Below are 19,061 nucleotides of genomic sequence, written 5' to 3'. Positions count from 1 at the left end.
CTGGGGTGTTTGGCTGCTTTACCGAGGCAGTGGGAAGTGTAGACAGAGGCTGTGGAGGGAAGACTGGTTTCCGTGATGTGCTGAGCTGGGTCCACAACTCTCTGCAGTTTCTCGCGGTCACTGGCAAAGCAGATGCTGTACGAAATGCAATAACCTCGACTCTGAATTGGATTTTGAAGCATGTGGACAAGGTGTAGAGGATGGAGATGACGAAGGATAGTCATAGAATCACAGAAAAAGTACAGCACAGAAACAAGTCCTTCTGCCCATCTAATCTGTGCTGAACCATTTAAACTGGCAACGCCTACCGATCTGCACTTGGAACATAGCCCTCCACACCACCAACATCCTTGTATATCTATCCAAACCACTTAAATGGTGAAATCAAGCTTCCATACACTACTTGCATTGGCAGCTCGTTCCACACTCTCATGGCCCTCTGAGTGAAGAGGTTTCCCGCATGTTCTCCTTAAGCTTTTCACCTTTCACACTTAACCCATGACCTCTAATTGTAGTCCCACCCAGCCTCAGTGGAAAAAGCCTATACTCCTCATAATTTTGTATATCTCTATCAAATCTCCTCTCAATCTTCTACTTTCCAAGGAATAAAGTCCTAACCTATTCAATCTTTCCTTATAACTCAGGTCCTCCAGTCATAGCAATATCCATAAGACCATAAGATATAGGAGCAGGAGTAGGCCATTCGGCCCATCGAGTCTGCTCCACCATTCAATCATGGGCTGATCCAATTTTTCCAGTCATCCCAACTCCCCCGCCTTCTTCCCATACTCTTTGATATCCTGGCTAATCAAGAACCTATCTTTCCCTGCCTTAAATACACCCAATAACTTGGCCTCCACAGCTGCTCATGGTAACAAATTCCACAGCCTCTGACTAAAGTAATTTCTCTGCATCTCTGTTGTAAAGGAACATCCTTCAATCCTGAACTCGTGCCCTCTTGTTCTTGACTCTCTCACCGTGGGAAATAACTTTGCCATTTCCAATATGTTCAGGCCTTTTAACATTCGAAATGTTTCTGTGAGACTCCTCCCTCATTCTCCTGAACTCCTGGGAATACAGTCCAAGAGCTGCCAGACGTTCCTCATATGGTAACCCTTTTATTCCTGGAATCAATCTCATGAATTTTCTCTGTACCTTCTCCAATGTCAGTATATCCTTTCTAAAATAAGGACCCCAAAACCGCACACTATACTCCAAGTGTGGTCTCACGAGTGCCCTATAGAGCCTCAACATTACATCCCTGCTCTTGTAGTCTATACCTCTAGGAATGGATGCCAACATTGCATTCACCTTCTTCACCACTGACTCAACCTGGAGTTTAACTTTTAGGGTGTCCTGCACAAGGACTCCCAAGTCCCTTTGCATCCCTGCATTTTGAATTCTTTCCCCATCTAAATAAGTCTGCCCATTTATTTCTTCCATCAAAGTGAATGACCATACACTTTCCAACATTGGATTTCATTTGCCATTTCTTTGCCCATTTCCCTAAGCTACCTTAGTCTCTCTGCAGGCTCTCTGTTTCCTCAACACTACCCGCTCCTCCACCTATCTTTGTATCATTGGCAAATTTAACCACAAATCCATTAACCCCATTGTCCAAATCATTGACATACATCATAAAAAGCAGTGGTCCCAACACCGACCCCTGTGGAACTCCACTGGTAACTGGCAGCCAGCCAGAATAGGATCCCTTTATTCCCACTCTCTGTTTTCTGCTGACCAGCCAATGCTCTACCCATGCTAGTAACCTCCCTGTAATTCCATGGGCTCTTATCTTGCTAAGCAGCCTCATGTGTGGCACCCTGTCAAAGGCCTTCTGAAAATCCAAGTACACCACTTCTACTGCATCTCCTTTGTCTACCCTGCTTGTAATTTCCTTAAAAAATTGCAGAAGGTTAGTCAGGCAGAATTTTCCTTTCAAGAAACCATGCTGGCTTTGGCCTATCTTGTCATGTGCCTCCAGGTACTCCATAATCTCATCCCTAACAATCAATTCCAACAACTTCCCAACTACTGATGACAGGCTAACAGGTCTATAGTTTCCTTTCTGCTGCCTCCCACCCTTCTTAAATAGCGGAGTAACATTTGCAATTTTTCAGTCATCCGGTACAAGCCAGAATCTATCGATTCTTGAACGATCACTGCTAATGCCTCCGCAATCTCTCCAGCTACTTCCTTCAGAACCCAAGGGTGTATTCCATCAGGTCCAGGAGATTTATCCACCCTCAGACCATTAAATTTCCTGAGCACCTTCTCAGTCATAATTTTCACTGCACATACTTCACTTCCCTGACACTCTTGAATGTCCGGTATACTGTAGATGTCTTCCACTGTCAAGACTGATGTAAAATACGCATTCAGTTCCTCTGCCATCTCTGCACCTCTCATTACAATATCTCCAGCATCATTTTGTATTGGTCCTATATCTACCCTCAATTCTCTTTTACCCTTTATATACTTAAAAATGCTTTTAGTATCTTCTTTGTTATTAGTCGCCAGCTTCTTTTCATAATTCATCTTTTCCTTCCTAATGACCTTCTTAGTTTCCTTCTGCAAGTTTTTAAAAGCTTCCCAATCCTCTATCTTCCCACTAGCTCTGGTTTTCTTGTATGCCCTCTCTTTTGTTTTTACTTTGGCTCTGACTTCACTTATCAGCCACGGTAGTGTCCTTCTTCTATTTGAAAATTTCTTCTTATTTGGAATATATCTGTCTTGCATTTCCCTCATTTTTTTTACAGAATCTCCAGCCATTGCTGCTTTGCTGTCCTTCCTACAAGTGTCCCTTTCCAGTCAACTTTGGCCAGTTCCCCTCTCACGCCATTGTAATTTCCTTTATTCCACTGAAATACCAACACATTGGATTTACTTTCTCCTTCTCAAATTTCAAAGTGAACTCAATCATATTATGATTACTGTACTTGTAAATTTTCTCTGTACTCTTTCAAACCTTATTTACAACTTTCTGGTAGGTAGGTGGCCAAACCTGCACACAATTACAAAGAAGAGAAAATCTGCAGATACTGGATATCCGAGCAACCCACACAAAATGCTGGAGGAACTCAGCAGGCCAGGCAGTATCTATGAAAAAGAGTACAGTCTGCACACAATAATCCAAATTAGGGCTCACCAACATCTTATACAACATCAGTATAACACACCACCTACTAGACACTAGAATACTACAGCACAGTACAGGCCTTTTGGCCCTCGATGTTGTGCCGACCCATATGTTCCTTAAAAAAAAATGTACTAAACCCACACTACCCCATAACCCTCTTGTGCCTGTCCAAGAGGCTCTCAAATACCCCTAATGTTTTAGCCTCCACCACCATCCCTGGCAAGTCATTCCAAGCACCCACAACCCTCTGTGTAAAAAACTTACCCCTGATGTCTCCCCTAAACTTTCCTCCCTTAACTTTGTACATATGCCCTCTGATGTTTGCTATTCGTGCCCTGGGAAACAGGTACTGGCTATCCACCCTATCTATGCCTCTCATAATCCTGTAGATCTCTATCAAGTCCCCTCTCATCCTTCTACACTCCAAAGAGAAAAGTCCCAGCTCTGCTAACCTTGCCTCATAAGACTTGTTTTCCAATCCAGGCAACATCCTGGTAAATCTCCTCTGCACCCTCTCCATAGCTTCCACATCCTTCCTATAATGAGGTGAGCAGAACTGAACACAATACTCTAAGTGTGGTCTCACTGGAGATTTGTAGAGTTGCAACATGACCTCTCTACCCTTGAACTCAATCCCCCTATTAATGAAGCCTTAGCATCCCATAGGCCTTCTTAACTATCCTATCAACCTATGCAGCAACCTTGAGGAATGTATGGATTTGAACCCCAAGGTCCCTCTGTTCATCCACACTCTTAAGTAACCGACCATTAACCCTGTACTCAGTCCTTCCAAAATGCATCACCTCACACTTATCCGGATTGAACTCCATCTGCCACTTTTCTGCCCAACTCTGCATCCTGTCTATACCTTCTTGTAACCTTCGACAACCTACAGCTCCATCCACAACTCCTCCAATCTTCGTGTCATCCGCAAACTTACTCACCCATCCTTCCGCCTCTTCATCCAGGTCATTTATAAAAATCATAAAGACCAGGGGTCCCAGGACAGATCCTTGCGGCACTCCACTAGTCACCGACCTCCAGGCAGAATACTTTCCCTCCACTACTACCCTCTGCTTTCTTCCTGTACGCTAATTTTTTATCCAACGGCCAAGGTTCCACTGATTCCATGCCTCATGACTTTCTGGATGAGTCTCTCGTGGGGGAGCTTGTCAAATGCCTTGCTAAAATCCATGTAGACCACATCTACCACCCTACCCTCATCAATTTCTTTTGTTACCTCTTCAAAAAACTCAATTAGGCTCATGAGGCATGACATTCCCTTCACAAAGCCATGTTGACTATGCTTGAGTAAACTGTACTTCTCCAAGTGCTCGTAGATCCTATTCTTAAGAATCCTTTCCAATAGTCTGCAGACCACCAACGTAAGACTCACCAGTCTATAGTTCCCAGGATTCTCCCTATTACCTTTTTTAAACAAGGTATTCTCCAATCCTCCGGCACCTCCCCTGCAGCCAAAGAGGATTCAAAGATCATAGCTACTGCTCCACCGATCTCTTCTCTCACTTCCCACAGCAACCTGGGCTATATCACGTCCAGCCCTGAGGACTTATCACTTATCTTGATGTTTTTAAGAAGATCCAACACTTCTTCTTCCTTAATCTCCACATTGCCCAGCACACAGGCCTGTTCTATTTCGACCTCAGCCTGATCAAGGTCCTTTTCACTTGTGAATACCGAAGCAAGGTATGCATTTATGACCTCCCCAACCTCCTCCGCCTCCAGGCACATGATGCCTTCTTTATCCTTTAGCAGCCCCACCTTCATTCTTTTCAGCCTGCTGCTCTTCACATATGCATAGAATGCCTTGGGGTTCTCCTTAATCCTACATGCCAAGGACTTCTCATGTCCCGTTCGAGCTCTCCGAAATCCTTTCCTAAGCTCTTTCCTGGTTAACCTGTATTTCTCATGAGCCCCTCCTGCTTCCTACTTATATCTAATATATGCTTCCTTCTTCCTCTTGACGAGTTGCCTCACGTGTTTCGTCAGCCATGGTTTCCTTTTCCTACAATTTTTTCCTTGTCTCAGTGGGACAAACCTATCCTGAACCCAACACAAGTGGTCCCTAAACTTCCTCCACATTACTTCTGTGCTTTCACCCTTGAACATCTGTTTCCAATTTACTCTCGCTAGTTCCTGCCTCATCCCTTCATAGTTAGCCCTTCCCCAGTTAAGCACTCTCCCATTTTGTCTGTTTTCATCCTTTTCCATAGCTATGCTGAAGCTAAGGGAGTTGTGGTCACTCTCACCAAAATGCTCCCCCACCAAGAGGTCTGCCACCTGACCAGGTTCATTACCCAGAACTAGATCCAGTATGGCCTCTCCTCTCGTTCGCCGGTCCACATACTGTGTCAGGAATCCTTCTTGAACACACCTGACAAATTCAGCCCCATCTATCCGCCTTGCAGTCAGGAGGTGCCAGTCAATATGAGGGAAGTTGAAATCACCCAGAACTACAACCCTGTATTTCCTGCACCATTCTTAAATCTGCCTGCTTATCTGCTCCTCGGTGTCCCGAGGGCTATTTGGGGGCCTATAGACAACTCCCAGCACAGTGATTGATCCCTTCCTATTTCTGACTTCCACCCACACCGACTCAGTGGACACTCCCTCTGCAGCGTCCTCCCTTTCTATAGGCGTGATACTATCCCTGACCAGTAATGCTACTGCCCCCCGCCTTTTCTACCTCCCATCCTATTCCTTTTAAAATACCTAAACCCCGGTACCTGCATCAGCCAATCCTGCCCTTCCTCCAGTAACGGCCACAACATCGTAGTTCCACGTACTGATCCGTGCTCTAAGTTCATCCCCTTTATTCCTAATACTCCTAGCGTTGAAATAGACACATTTCAACCCCTCTAACTGGCTACATTTATGTTTTGTCCCCTGCCTGTCCTTCCTCACCAACTCAGAACACATAGCATCATGCCCTTGTCTTTCTACCCTAATCTCTGCACTCACATTCTGATTCCCAACCCCCTGCCAAACTAGTTTAAACCCTCCCCAACAGCTCTAGCAAACCTGCCCCCCAGGATATTTGTCCCTTTCCAGTTCAGGTGCAGCCCGTCCTTTTTGTACAGGTCAGACCTTCCCCAGAAGAGATCCCAATGATCCAGAAATCTGAATCCCTGCCTCCTGTACCAACTCTTCAGCCTCGCATTCATCTGCCATAACTTCCTGTTCCTACCCTCTCTGTCTCCTGGCACAGGCAGCAATCCCGAGATTACCAGCCTTGAGGTCCTGCTTTTTAACTTCTTTCCTAACTCCCTGTATTTCTTCTTCAGGACCTCATCCCTACTCCTATCTATGTCATTGGTCCCCACGTGGACCACAACATCCGGCTGCTCATCCTCCGTCCTGAGAACACCGAGAACTCGATCCGAGATATCGCGGACTCTGGCACCAGGGAGGTAACAGACCATCCGGGATTCTCGATCTCTCCCACAGAACCTCTTATCTGTCCCACTAACTATCGAATCCCCTATCACTACTGCTCTCCTCTTTTCCCCCCTTCCTTTCTGAACTGAGGGTCCAGTCTCGGTGCCAGACATGCGACCACTACAACTTGTCCCTGGTAGGTCATCCCCACCAACAGTATCCAAAACAGTATACTGTTGATGAGAACCACCATCAGTACACTGATTTATGAAGGCCGATGTGCCAAAAGCTTTCTTTAAGGCCCTTTCTACCTGTGCCACCACTTTCAATGTATTATGCACCTGTATTTCCAGATCCCTTTCTTCCATTGTACTCTTCAGTGCCCCACTGTTAACTGTGTAAGACTTACCCTGGTCGGTCCTACTGAAGTTCAAAGGCTCACACTTGTCTGCATTAAATTCCATCTGTCATTTTTCCAACTGGTCCAGATCCTGCTGCAAGCCATGATAGTCTTCCTTGCTGTCCACTACACACCAGTCTTGGTGTCATCCGCAAATTTGCTAATCACATTATCATTGATATACAACACAGACTCAGCACCGATCCCTGTGGCACACCACTAGTCACAGACCTCCAGTCAGGGAGGCAACAATCTATTACCACTCCCTGGCTTCTCCTACAGAGTCAATGTCTCATCCAATTTACTACCTCATCCTGAATGCTAAGCAATGAACCTTTCCAACCAACATTCCATGCAGAACCTTGTCAAGGGCCTTGCTAAAGTCCATATAGACAACACCTACTTCCCTCCTTCATCCATTTTCCTGGTAACGTTTTTCAAAACCTCTATAAGACTGGTTAGACACAACCTACCACACACAAAGCTGTGCTGACTATCCCTAATCAGCCCGTATCTATCAAAATACTTATAAATCTGGTGCCTTAAAATACCTTCCAATAACTTTCCCACTATTGGTGTCGGGCTCACCAGCCTGTAATTTCCTGGTTTATTTATAGAGCTTTTCTTAAACAATGGGAGAAGACTAGTTATCCTCTAATTCTCTAGTACCTCATTTGACACTAAGGATGATTTAACTATTTCTGCTAGGGCCCAGTAAATTCTGCACTTCCCTATCACAGGGTCCAAGGGAACACCTCGGACACTGTGGGTTGTCAGGACTCTTTTATTCCGTGAATGCGTTCTTGGTAATGGGTTTTAGCACCCTGGCCCTGAAGAATGCTGTCTCATTTGACTGTATTCATGGGTTAGGGTTGAATGGCAATTAAACTTTAATGGGGATCAGGGGATATGGAGGGAAGGCTGGGGCGGGGTTCTGAGTTGGATGATCAGCCATGATCATAATAAATGGCGGTGCAGGCTCGAAGGGCCGAATAGCCTACTCCTGCACCTATTTTCTATGTTTCTATGAATTGAATTGAACCTTGTCTAAGAGATAGGGAAGAGAGGTGGGGAGAGAGGGGTCGGCAGAGAAGGAGACCAAACACAAGGAGACAAGTTTAGCAGCAATGTGTTTGGCTGAAGGGTGCTGTTTATTAGACTTAGGAGAAGAATTAGGCCATTCCATCACGGCAGATCCCGGATCCCTCTCAACCCCATACACCTGCCTTCTCCCCATATCCTTTGAAGCTCTGACTGTTCAGGAAACTATTAACTTCTGCCCTAAATATGCCCACAGACTTGGCCGCCACTGCAGTCTGTGGCAGAGCATCCTACAGATTCACTAATCTCTGGCTAAAAATATTCCTCATTTCCTCTGTCCATGCCCATATCTTTCCCGTGACGCCATAGGGTTTTATCCTGTTAAACAAACTCATGTGAGGCACCTCATCAAATGCCTTCTGAAAATCCAAGTAAATGACATCCACTGTCTCTCCTTTGTCCACCCAGCTTGTATCTTCCTCAAATAACTCTGACAGATTTGTCAGACAAGATTTCCTTTTACAGAAACCATGCTGACTTTGACCTATTTTATCATTAGTCTCCAAGTAGCCCGAAACCTCATTCTCAATAACAGACACCAACACTTTCCCAACCACTGAGGTTAGGCTACTGGCCTGTAATTTCCTTTCTTTTGCCTTCCTCCCTTCTTAAAGAGTGGAACCATGCCAGAATCAAGTGATTCTTGAAAGATCATGACCAATGCATCCGTTATCTCTTCAGCAACCTCTCAGGAATCTGGGATGTAGTCCATCTGGCCCAGGTGACTTATCCACCTTTAAGACCTTTCAGTTTGCCTGGCACTTTTTCCTTTGTAATAGTAATAGTAATGGCACTCACTCCTGCTCCCTGACACTCGCGGACCTCTGGCACGTTGCTCGTGTTTTCCACAGTGAAGACAGGTGCAAGTACCCGTCAAGTTCATCTGCCATTTCTTTGTCCCCCACTACTACCTCAGCAGCATCATTTTCCAGTGGTCCAATATCAACCTCACCTCCTTTTTATTCTTTATAGAACTGAAAAATCTTTTGGTATTATTGGCTAGTTTGCCAATTATTTCAAAGTTGCTGGTGAACGCAGCAGGCCAGGCAGCATCCCTAGGAAGAGGTACCATCGATGTTTCAGGCCGAGACCCTTCGTCTGATGAAGGGTCTCGGCCTGAAACATCGACTGTACCTCTTCCTAGAGATGCTGCCTGGCCTGCTGCGTTCACCAGCAACTTTGATGTGTGGTTGCTTGAATTTCCAGCATTTGCAGAATTCCTGTTGTTTGCCAATTATTTCATCTTTTCCCTTCTTATAGCTTTTTAGTTGCCTTTTGTTAGATTTTAAAAGCTTCACAATCATCCAACTTCCCACTCTTTTTTGTTACCTTATATGCAATCCTTAACTTCCCTTGTTAGCCACGGTTGCCTACTGCTGAACATGGTGTTCAGACACAGTGACTCACCTGAATCAACACTTTCCCCAGACAGACGAAGGGTGTGCTGACCTCAGCCAGAAAGAGGCAGCCCACAAAGTAGTCTCCACGTCCATCCCGTAGAAACTGGAAGAGAATAGGATAATGGTGAGATCAGCCATCTCAGGGGAACGCAAGCTCAATCCCAACTCCCCCACCGCTGTCTGCACGCAGCTTGCATGCTCTTCCTGTCACTGGGTGGCTTCCTGTTCCCTCTCACTTCCCAATGATCAGACCTCCTCCCCCTGACCCAGAGGCCTCAATGGGGCAAACAGCCTCTGTCTGATAATGTCCAATGAAACACAAGATGAATGGAAGGGCTGGCTGTTGGTTGGGATGAGAGACAGAAAGTAGAGAGGGAGGCAGGGAGAAGGGGAGGGGTAAAGGGGAGAGGGAGAGTTGGAAGAGGAGTAGAGAGGGGAGAGGAGGATAGGAGAGAGAGAATAGGGGGAGGTAGAGAGATGGGAAGGAAGAGGGGGAAAAGTTGGAGAGCAGGGGTAGAGAGGGGGAGAAAGGAGGAAGGGAAAGGGGTAAGAGAGAAAAGGGGGAGGTATGGCAGAGAGATGGACAGAGAGGAGAGGGAGGGGAAAGGGGAAGAGGAGGAAGGGGAGAGAAGTGGGGAGGGGAGGAGATGGGGAGTGCGGGGAGAGGGCAGAGAGAGGGGGAACGATGGTAGAGTAAGAGAGTGAGGAGGAGGAGAGTGGTGGAGGGGGGGGAGAATGTGATGGTGGGAGTGTGATTAGTATGGAGCCGATGACACTGGGTGCACTGTTCGGTCCCGTGTGTGATGTACACTGTATGTTACTGTGTGCGCTGTGTTAATATATTATACATTACTGTGTATGCTGTACAATATAGCGTACGCTGTGTCGCGATGTGGCGCTGACCTGGTAGAACTCACCACAGAGACGGGGAAGCAGATGGTGAACATCACACTGTGGTGAATGACCATAAGGAGGTCCTTCCTCAGGTAGGAGCGCAGAACACTGACACAAGCTTCCTGTTCCACCCCGTGCCCTTTCACACGGGTCCTGTGCCAGTGGCAGAGGTACATGGCATAGATATCATAGGCAAAGTAGGGAACCGCAAACAGCACATAGGTGTTGGTCAGCCAGTGCCTGGAAACACAGCAATGGGTCAGTTCTGCATACAGAGATGTCAGGTACCACACAGAGTACCTTTGTTCACCGAGGTCCCTCTGTCCTTCGATACTCCCCACCATTCACACTGCGTGTCCTATCCTCGTACACCGAGTTCCCTCTGTCCCTCTACACTCCCCACCATTCACACTGTGTGTCCTACCCTCGTACACCGAGGTCCCTCTGTCCCTCGACACTCCCCACCATTCACACTGTGTGTCCTACCCTCGTACACCGAGTTCCCTCTGTCCCTCGACACTCTCCACTATTCACAGCATGTGTCCTACCCTTTTATACCAATGTCCTTTTGTCCCTTGTCACGCCCAACATTCACACTGTGCATCCTACCCTTCTACGCTGGTGTCTGTTTGTCCCTCATTCACGATGTTTGTCCTACACTTGTGCGTTGAGGTTCCTCAGCACTCCCCATCATTCACGTTGTGTGCCCTACCCCTTGTAGACCGAAATCCCGCTATCCCTTGACACTACCCACTATTCATGGTGTGTACCCTACCCTTGCACCACGAGGTCCCTCTGACCTTCTGCACTCCCTACCATTCATGGTGCGTGTCCTACCCTTGTACACTGAGGTCTCTTTGTTCCACAACACTCCTTAGGATCCCACTGCTCACATGGGCAGGAAGGATTTACAGTGGGAGATTATCACTGAGGTATAAAACCAATTGCAGTCAGTTCAGATAGTGGCATGATCACGTGGTGATCCCAGTCACTAAGGTTTAATCCCACGGGACAGGGGTAGCTGAGCTGAATCCCTAATAGGCCTGCTATTCCTGTAACTTAACCAGCAGGACATCCTACACCCTAAGCAGTCCCTAATTACAGACTAGGGTAACCTCGCAACACAGGCTGGAGTGAAACACAACCCTCAGTGTGGAAACACTAGCACGAGAATCTAGGCCAGCCTGCCAGCTGCGAGGGACAGAGGGGTTTTCTGGCTGCCAACAAAACCCAGGCTCCTCGGGGAGAGAGGAGGGAATTTGGGGAGACTTATCTAGTAGTTGATATGTCGATCAGAGTTAGTGATGGAGCAGGAGGAGAGTAGACTAGATCCAGAGGGAGGTGTCTGTGTGTTAGTGAAAAGGGTTGTGAGGTGGCAGACAGAGTAATGTCCCAAGAGAAGACATGCGTGTTGGGAGTGTTAATGAGGCTGGGACACATATTGAATGATGCTGAGTATCAACCCGTAGACCAGAGGACACTGAAGTAGAATTAAGCCATTTGGCCCATCGAGTCTCTCTGCCATTCCATCATGGCTGATTAATTATTGCTCTTAACCCCATTCTCCTGCCTTCTCCCTATGATGCCCTGATTAATCAAGAGCATACAAACTGTCACTTTAAATATACCCAATGACCTCGCCTCCATAGCTGTCTGTGGCAAAGAATTCAACAGATTCACCACCCTCTGACTAAAGCAATTCTTCTAAATCTATGTTCTAAAGAGATTCTGAAGCTGTGCCCTCTGGTTCTGGACTCCCCACTGTAGGAAACTTTCTCTCCACATGTACTCTATCTAGCCCTTTATTTCTCCGATAGGTTTCAGTGAGATTCCGCTTCCCCTTCATTCTCCTAAACAAGCCCAGAACCATCAAATGTTCCTCATACATTAATCCTTTCATTCCTGTGATCATTCTCATGAACTTGCTCTGGGCCCTTTCCAATGTCAGCATATCCTTTGTTAGATTAGAGGCTCAAGCTGCTCACATTAATCCAAGTGAGGCCTCACCACTGCCTTATAAAGCCTCAGAATTACATCCTTGCAAGTTAACCTTTAGGAAATCCTGCATGAGGACCCCCAAGTCCCTTTGCACCTCAGATTTTTGAATTTCTCCCCATTTAGAAAACAGTCTATGTCTTTATTCCTTCTACCAAAGTGCATGACCATACACTTGCCTGCACTCTATTCCATCTGCCACTTCTTTGCCCATTTTCCCAACTTGCCCAAGTTCTTCTGTCGACTCTCTGCTTCCTCAACACTACCTGTCCCTCTTTATATCTCTGCATCAACCGCAAACTTAGCCATAAAGCAATCAATTCTGTTATTGAAATCATTGACATATAATGTGCAAGAAGTGTTCCCAACACCAGTCCCTGCAGAACACCATTAGTCCACCAGCGTTCAACCAGAAAAGACCCCTTTATTCCCACTGTTTGCCTCCTGCCAGTCAGCCAAACTTCTATCCATGCTAGTAACTTTCCTGCAATATCATGGGCTCTTAGCTTGTTTAGCAACCGCATGTGCGGCACCCCGACTCTCCTTTGTCTATCCTACCTGATATTTCCTCAAAGAATTCCAACAGATTTGTCAGGCAAGATTTCCCCCTGAGGAAATCATGCTGACTTCGTCCTATTTTACCATGTGCCTCTAAGTACCTCAAAACCTTTTTCTTAATAATGGTCTCCAACATCTTACCAACCACTGCAGTCAGGCTAACCTGCCTATAATTCCCTGTCTTTTTCCTCTCCACACCATGAATGGTGGGGAGTGTCAAGTAACAGAGGGACCTCAGTGTACAAGGGTCAGAGACATGTTGTAATGGTGGGGAGACTCTTTAACCAACAGACCTCAGATATCAAAATGTTCTCCCATCATCCTCAAAACAGGTGCCCCTCCTCCATGGCTGTGTGCAGAGCCCATTGCTCACACAAATCTGCATTACCAAACACACAGGTGATCACATTGTCAAGTTCATTGATGATACAACAACGGTGGGGCTCATCACCGACAATGATTAGGTGGCCTACAGAGGTGGTGAAAGAGTTTGTGGCCTGATGCCAGGCAAATAACCTCTTCCTCAGTGTCAACAAGACAAAGGAGATGGTTATTGATCTCAGGAGAACTCATACCACTCACACTCTTCTGTACATCGGCAGCACAGTGGTGGGAACTGCGAGCAGGATCAAACTCCTGGTGGTACACATTTCACACAACTTCTCATGGTCTCAGAACACATCCTACACAGTCAAAGAAAGCTCTACTTTCTGAGGAGGCTGAAGACAGCTGCACTATGCACATCCATACTCACGACCTTCTGTAGACGCACAGCAGAGAACATCCCAACGAGCTGCATCACTGCTTTGAAAGGAAACTGCACTGCAGCGGACAGGACGGTCTACAGCGGGAGCCACTCTGCATCACTGGCACCATGTATACAGAAAGGTGCCAGAAAAAAGCCCAGGATATATATATTTATATATCCTGACCCTTACTTCTCTCTACAGGATTTTGAACACAGTGTGCGCAAGACATCCCGAAGATGTACTGATAACTGGATGTTTGTTCAACAGTCCTGTCACCTGGCGTATTGTACACAGTTGTGGTCACCAAACTATAGGAAGGGTCTGCTGGTAATACAGAGGGTTCTGAAGAAATTCATCAGGAAGTTACCTGGATTGGAGGGTTGTTGTAATAAGGAGAGATTAGTTAGGCTAGATCTGTTCTCTCTGGAGTGTAGGAGACGGAGGGGTGATCTTACAGAGGTCTTTAAAACCATGCATTAGAGTTAGGGTTAATGTGCACAGTCCTTTCCCCTGGGCTGTGGAATCAAGAACCAGAAGGCACATGTCTCGGGGGGGGGGCGGGTAGATTTAATAGGGACCCGAGGGGCAACATTTTCATGCAGTGGATGGTCTGTATATAGAGTCCTAGAGAAGTATAGCCCAGAAACAGGCCCTTTGGCCCATCTAGTCCATGCCAAACCATTTAAACTGCCTACTCCCTCGACCTGCATCAGGACCATATCCCTACCATCCATGTACCTATCCAAACTTCACTTAAATGTTGAAATTGAGTTTGCATGCACCACTTGTGATGGCAGCTCGTTCCATACTCACATGACCCTCTGCATGAAGAAGTTTCCTTCATTTTCCCCTTAAACGTTTCACCTTTCACCTTTAACCCATGACCTCTGTTTGTAGTCCCACCCAGCCTTAGCATTTATCCTATCTATGCCCCTCATAATTTTGTACACACCTATCAAATCTCCTCTCAGTCTTCTACATTCAAAGGAATATCGTCCTAAGCTATTCAAAATTTCCTTATAATGTAGGTCCTCCAGACCAGGCAACATCCTCATAAATTTTTTCTGCACTCTTTCAAACTTGCTTACATCTTTCCTGCAGGCAGGTGACCAGATCTTCACACAACACTCCAAATTAGGCCTCACCAGCGTCTTATACAACTTCAGCATAACATACCATCTCCTGTATTCAATACATGATTTATGAAGGCCAATGTGCCAAAAGCTTCCTTTACCACACTATCTACTGTACAGCCACTTCCTACAAATTATGGACCAGTATTCCTAGATCCCTTTGTTCTACCTCTCACTCACTGTGTAAGACCTACCCTGGTCAGTCCTACTGAAGTGCAACACCTCGCACTTGTCTGCATTAAATTCCATCTGCCATTTTGCAGACCATTTTTTCAGCTAGTCCAGATTCCACTACAAGCTGTGATAATCTTCCTCATTGTCCACGACACCCCCACTCTTGGTGTCATCCACAAATTTGCTGATCCAATTAACCACATTATCATCCAGATCAGTGCTAGAGATGACAAACAACAAAGGGCCCAGCATCGATCCTTGTGGCACACCACTAGTCACAGGCCTCCAGTCAGAGAGGCAACATAAGACCATAAGACCATAACATAGAGGAGCAGAAGTAGGCCATTCAGGCCATCGAGTCCGCTCCGCCATTGAATCATGGGCTGATCCAGTCATCCCCACTCCCCTGCCTTCACCCCATACCCTTGGCTACTCAAGAACCTATCTATCTCTGCCTTAAGTTTACCCAATGACTTGGCCTCCACAGCCACTCCACAGAGTTACCACTCTCTGACTAATTTCTGCACATCTCTGTTCTAAATGGACGTCCTTCAATCCTGAAGTTGTGCCCTCTTGTCCTTGACTCCCCATGGGAAATAACTTTGCCATATCTAATCTGTTTAGGCCTTTTAATATTCAGAACATTTCTATGAGATCCCCCCTCATTCTCCTGAACTCCAGGGAATACAGCCCAAGAGCTGCCAGACGTTCCTCATATGGTAACCCTTTCATTCCTGGAATCATTCTCATGAATCTTCTCTGTACCTTCTCCAATGTTAGTATATACTTTCTAAAATAAGGAACCCAAAGCTGTACACGATACACCAAGTGTGGTCTCACGAGTGCCTTATCGAGCCTCAATATCACATCCCTGCTCTTATATTCTATACCTCTAGAAATGAATGCCAACATTGCATTCACCTTCTTCACAACCAACTCAACCTGGAGCTTGTGGTAGCATCCGTTAGTCTCGCGAGACCATGGATCTGTGCCTGGAAAGTTCCAGGGCGCAGGCCTGGGCAAGGTTGTACCCACGCAGCAAGTCTCCCCTCTCCACGACACCGATGTTGTCCAAGGGAAGGGCAAAGGCTGATAGAGCTTGGCACTAGTGTCGTCACAGGAGTTGCCAGAACAAGGTTGAAGGCAACGTCAGACTGCCTTAGGGACTTCCAGCTCCGGATTTGCAAGGCAGCGGAGGTTTGAAATCAGAGTTTTCCTTCTCTTAGATGGACTGCCTTCCCAGCTGACGAGCTCCATCTACCCGAAACTCTATACCTGGAGGATAATCTTCAGGGTATCTTGCACAAGGACTCCCAAGTCCCTTTGCATCTTTGCATTTTGAATTCTCTCCCCATCTAAATAATAGACTGCCTGTTTATTTCTTCCATCAAAGTGCATGACCATACACTTTCCAACTTTTTATTTCATTTGCCACTTCTTTGCCCATTCCCCTAAACTATCAAAGTCTCTCTGCAGACTCTCTGTTTCCTCAACACTACCCACAAATTTAGCCACAAATCCATTAATGCTATAGTCCAAATCATTGACATACATCGTAAAAAGCAGGAGTCCCAACACCGACCTCTGTGGAACTCCACTGGTAACTGGCAGCCAGCCAGAATAGGATCCCTTTATTCCCACTCTCTGCTTTCTGCCAATCATCCAATGCTCCACCCATGCTAGTAACTTCCCTGTAATTCCATGGGCTCATTTCTTGCTAAGCAGCCTCATGTGTGGCACCCTGTCAAAGGCCTTCTGAAAATTCAAGTACACCACTTCTACTGCATCTCCTTTGTCTACCCTGCTTGTAATTTCCTCAAAGAATTGCAGTAGGTTAGTCAGGCAGGATTTTCCTTTCAGGAAACCATGCTGGCTTTGGCCTATCTTGTCATGTGCCTCCAGGTACTCCGTAACCTCATCCCTAACAATCGATCCCAACAACTTCCCAACCACTGATGTCAGGCTAACAGGTCTATAGTTTCCTTTCTGCTGCCTCCCACCCTTCTTAAATAGCAGAGTAACATTTGCAATTTTCCAGTCATCCAGTACAATGCCAGAATCTATCAACTCTTGAACGATCACTGCTAATGCCTCCGCAATCTCTCCAGCTACTTCCTTCAGAACCTGAGGGTGCATTCCATCAGGTCCTGAGCACCTTCTCAGTCATAATTTTCACTGCACAAACCTCACTTCCCTGACACTCTTGAATGTCCAGTATACTGCAGATGTCTTCCACTGTGAAGACTGATGCCATCTCCGCATCTCTCATTACAATATATCCAGCGTCATTTTGTATTGGTCCTATATCTACTCTCAACTCTCTTTTACCCTTTATATACTTAAAAAAGCTTTTAGTATCTTCTTTGATATTAGTCGCCAGCTTCCTTTCATAATTCATCTTTTCCTCCCTATAACCTTCTTAGTTTCCTTCTACAAGTTTTTAAAAGCTTCCCAATCCTCTATCTTCCCACTAGCTCTGGTTTCCTTGTATGTCCTCTCTTTTGCTTTTACTTTGGCTCTGACTTCACTTGTCAGCCACGGTAGTGTCCTTCTTCTATTTGAAAATTTCCTCTAATTTGGAATTTATCTGTCTTGCACTACCCTCATTTTTTGCGGAAACTCCAGCCATTGCTGCTCTGCTGGCTTCCTGCAAATGTCCCTTTCCTGTCAACTTTGGCCAGTTCCCCTCTCATGCTATTGTAATTTCCTTTATTCCACTGAAATACCGACACCGTGGATTTTATTTTTTACCCTCTCAAATTTCAATGTGAACTTAATCATATTGTGATTACTGTTCCTTAGGGGTTCCTTAACCTTAAGCTCTCATATCACCTCCAGATCATTGCACAACATTCAATCCAGCACCCTAGTGGGCTCAACAACAAGCTGTTCTAAAAAGCCATCCCTTAGACATTCTACCAATTATCTCTCTTGAGGTCCCGTACTGACCTGGATTTCCCAATCCACTTTCATGTTAAAATCCCCAACAATTATCATGACATTGCCTTTCTGACACGCCTTTTCTATCTCCTGCTCTAACTTGCAATCCACATCCCAGCTGCCGTTTGGAGGCCTGCATATAACTGCCATTAGGGTCCTTTTACCCTTGCCATTTCTTAACTCAACCCATAGAGACTCTACACCTTCCAATCCTATGTCAACTCTTTCTAATGATTTAATATTATTTGTTATACACAGAGCCACACCACCCCCATCGCCTACTAACCTATCTTTCCAATACACCGTATATCCTTGGACATTCAGCTCCCAATGGCAGCCATCCTTCAGCCAAGTTTCAGAGATGGCCACAACGTCATATTTGCCAATCTGTAGCTGAATTTCAAGATCGTCCATTTTATTCCTTATGCTGCATGCATTCAAATATAACACTTTCAGTCCAGTATTTGTTGCTTTCTGTTTTAACTGCACCATGTCTCTATTGTAACTCATGCCACTGGCTGTGATTAAGCTTCATCTCCTGCTGTACTTTCTCTAATCTCTGTTGCACGCTCTCTGATTTATTTCTGTTTTCCCCCTCCTCAGCCCTATCACTCCAGTTCCCATCCCCCCACCAAATTAGTTTAAACCCTCCCTGACAGCTCTATTAAATGTGTCCGCCAGGATATTGGGCCTCTTTGTGTTCAGGTCTATTATCACTCTCTGGTTTCTTCCACAAAGCCAATGTCTGATCCAATTTAGTACCTCATCTTGAACACTGAGTGACTGAACCTTCATAACCAAACTCCCATGCAGAACCTTGTCAAATGCCTTGCTAAAGTCCATGTAGACAACAGCCACTGCCTTACCTTCATCCACTTTCCTGGTAACGCTTTTCAAAATCTCTGTTAGATTGGTTAGACTTGACCTACCATAGAAACATAGAAAACCTACAGCACAATACAGGCCCTTTGGCCCACAAAGCTGTGCCAACCATGTTCTTACCTTAGAAATTACCTAGGGTTACCCATAGCTCTCTATTTTTCTGAGCTCCATGTACCTATCCAGGAGTCTCTTAAAAGACTTTAACATATCCGCCTCTACCATCATCGCTGGCAGCCCATTCCATGCACTCACCACTCTGCGTAAAAAACTTACCCCTGACATCTCCTCTGTACCTAC

The 19,061-nt window shown here is 45.9% G+C and overlaps 1 protein-coding gene across 9 annotated transcripts in view; it reads right to left on the bottom strand.

Annotated features, from left to right (window-relative positions):
- tlcd3ba (TLC domain containing 3Ba) overlaps nucleotides 1-19,061 on the bottom strand; it is a 77,971-nt gene that overhangs the window by 14,676 nt on the left and 44,234 nt on the right. For all 9 annotated transcript variants that reach the window (XM_063063071.1, XM_063063074.1, XM_063063067.1 and 6 more), the window contains 2 exons: nucleotides 10,357-10,573; nucleotides 9,447-9,542 (listed from right to left, as the gene is read on the bottom strand). In XM_063063071.1, the coding sequence (XP_062919141.1) occupies nucleotides 9,447-9,542; nucleotides 10,357-10,573 (313 nt within the window). The remainder of the gene's footprint in view (nucleotides 1-9,446; nucleotides 9,543-10,356; nucleotides 10,574-19,061) is intronic.

The sequence above is a fragment of the Mobula hypostoma genome, chromosome 11 (assembly GCF_963921235.1).
Source record: "Mobula hypostoma chromosome 11, sMobHyp1.1, whole genome shotgun sequence".
Classification (NCBI taxonomy): domain Eukaryota; kingdom Metazoa; phylum Chordata; class Chondrichthyes; order Myliobatiformes; family Myliobatidae; genus Mobula; species Mobula hypostoma.
The sequence above is the reverse complement of the archived record's forward strand: the minus strand, read 5'-3'. Positions and strand labels throughout refer to the sequence as shown.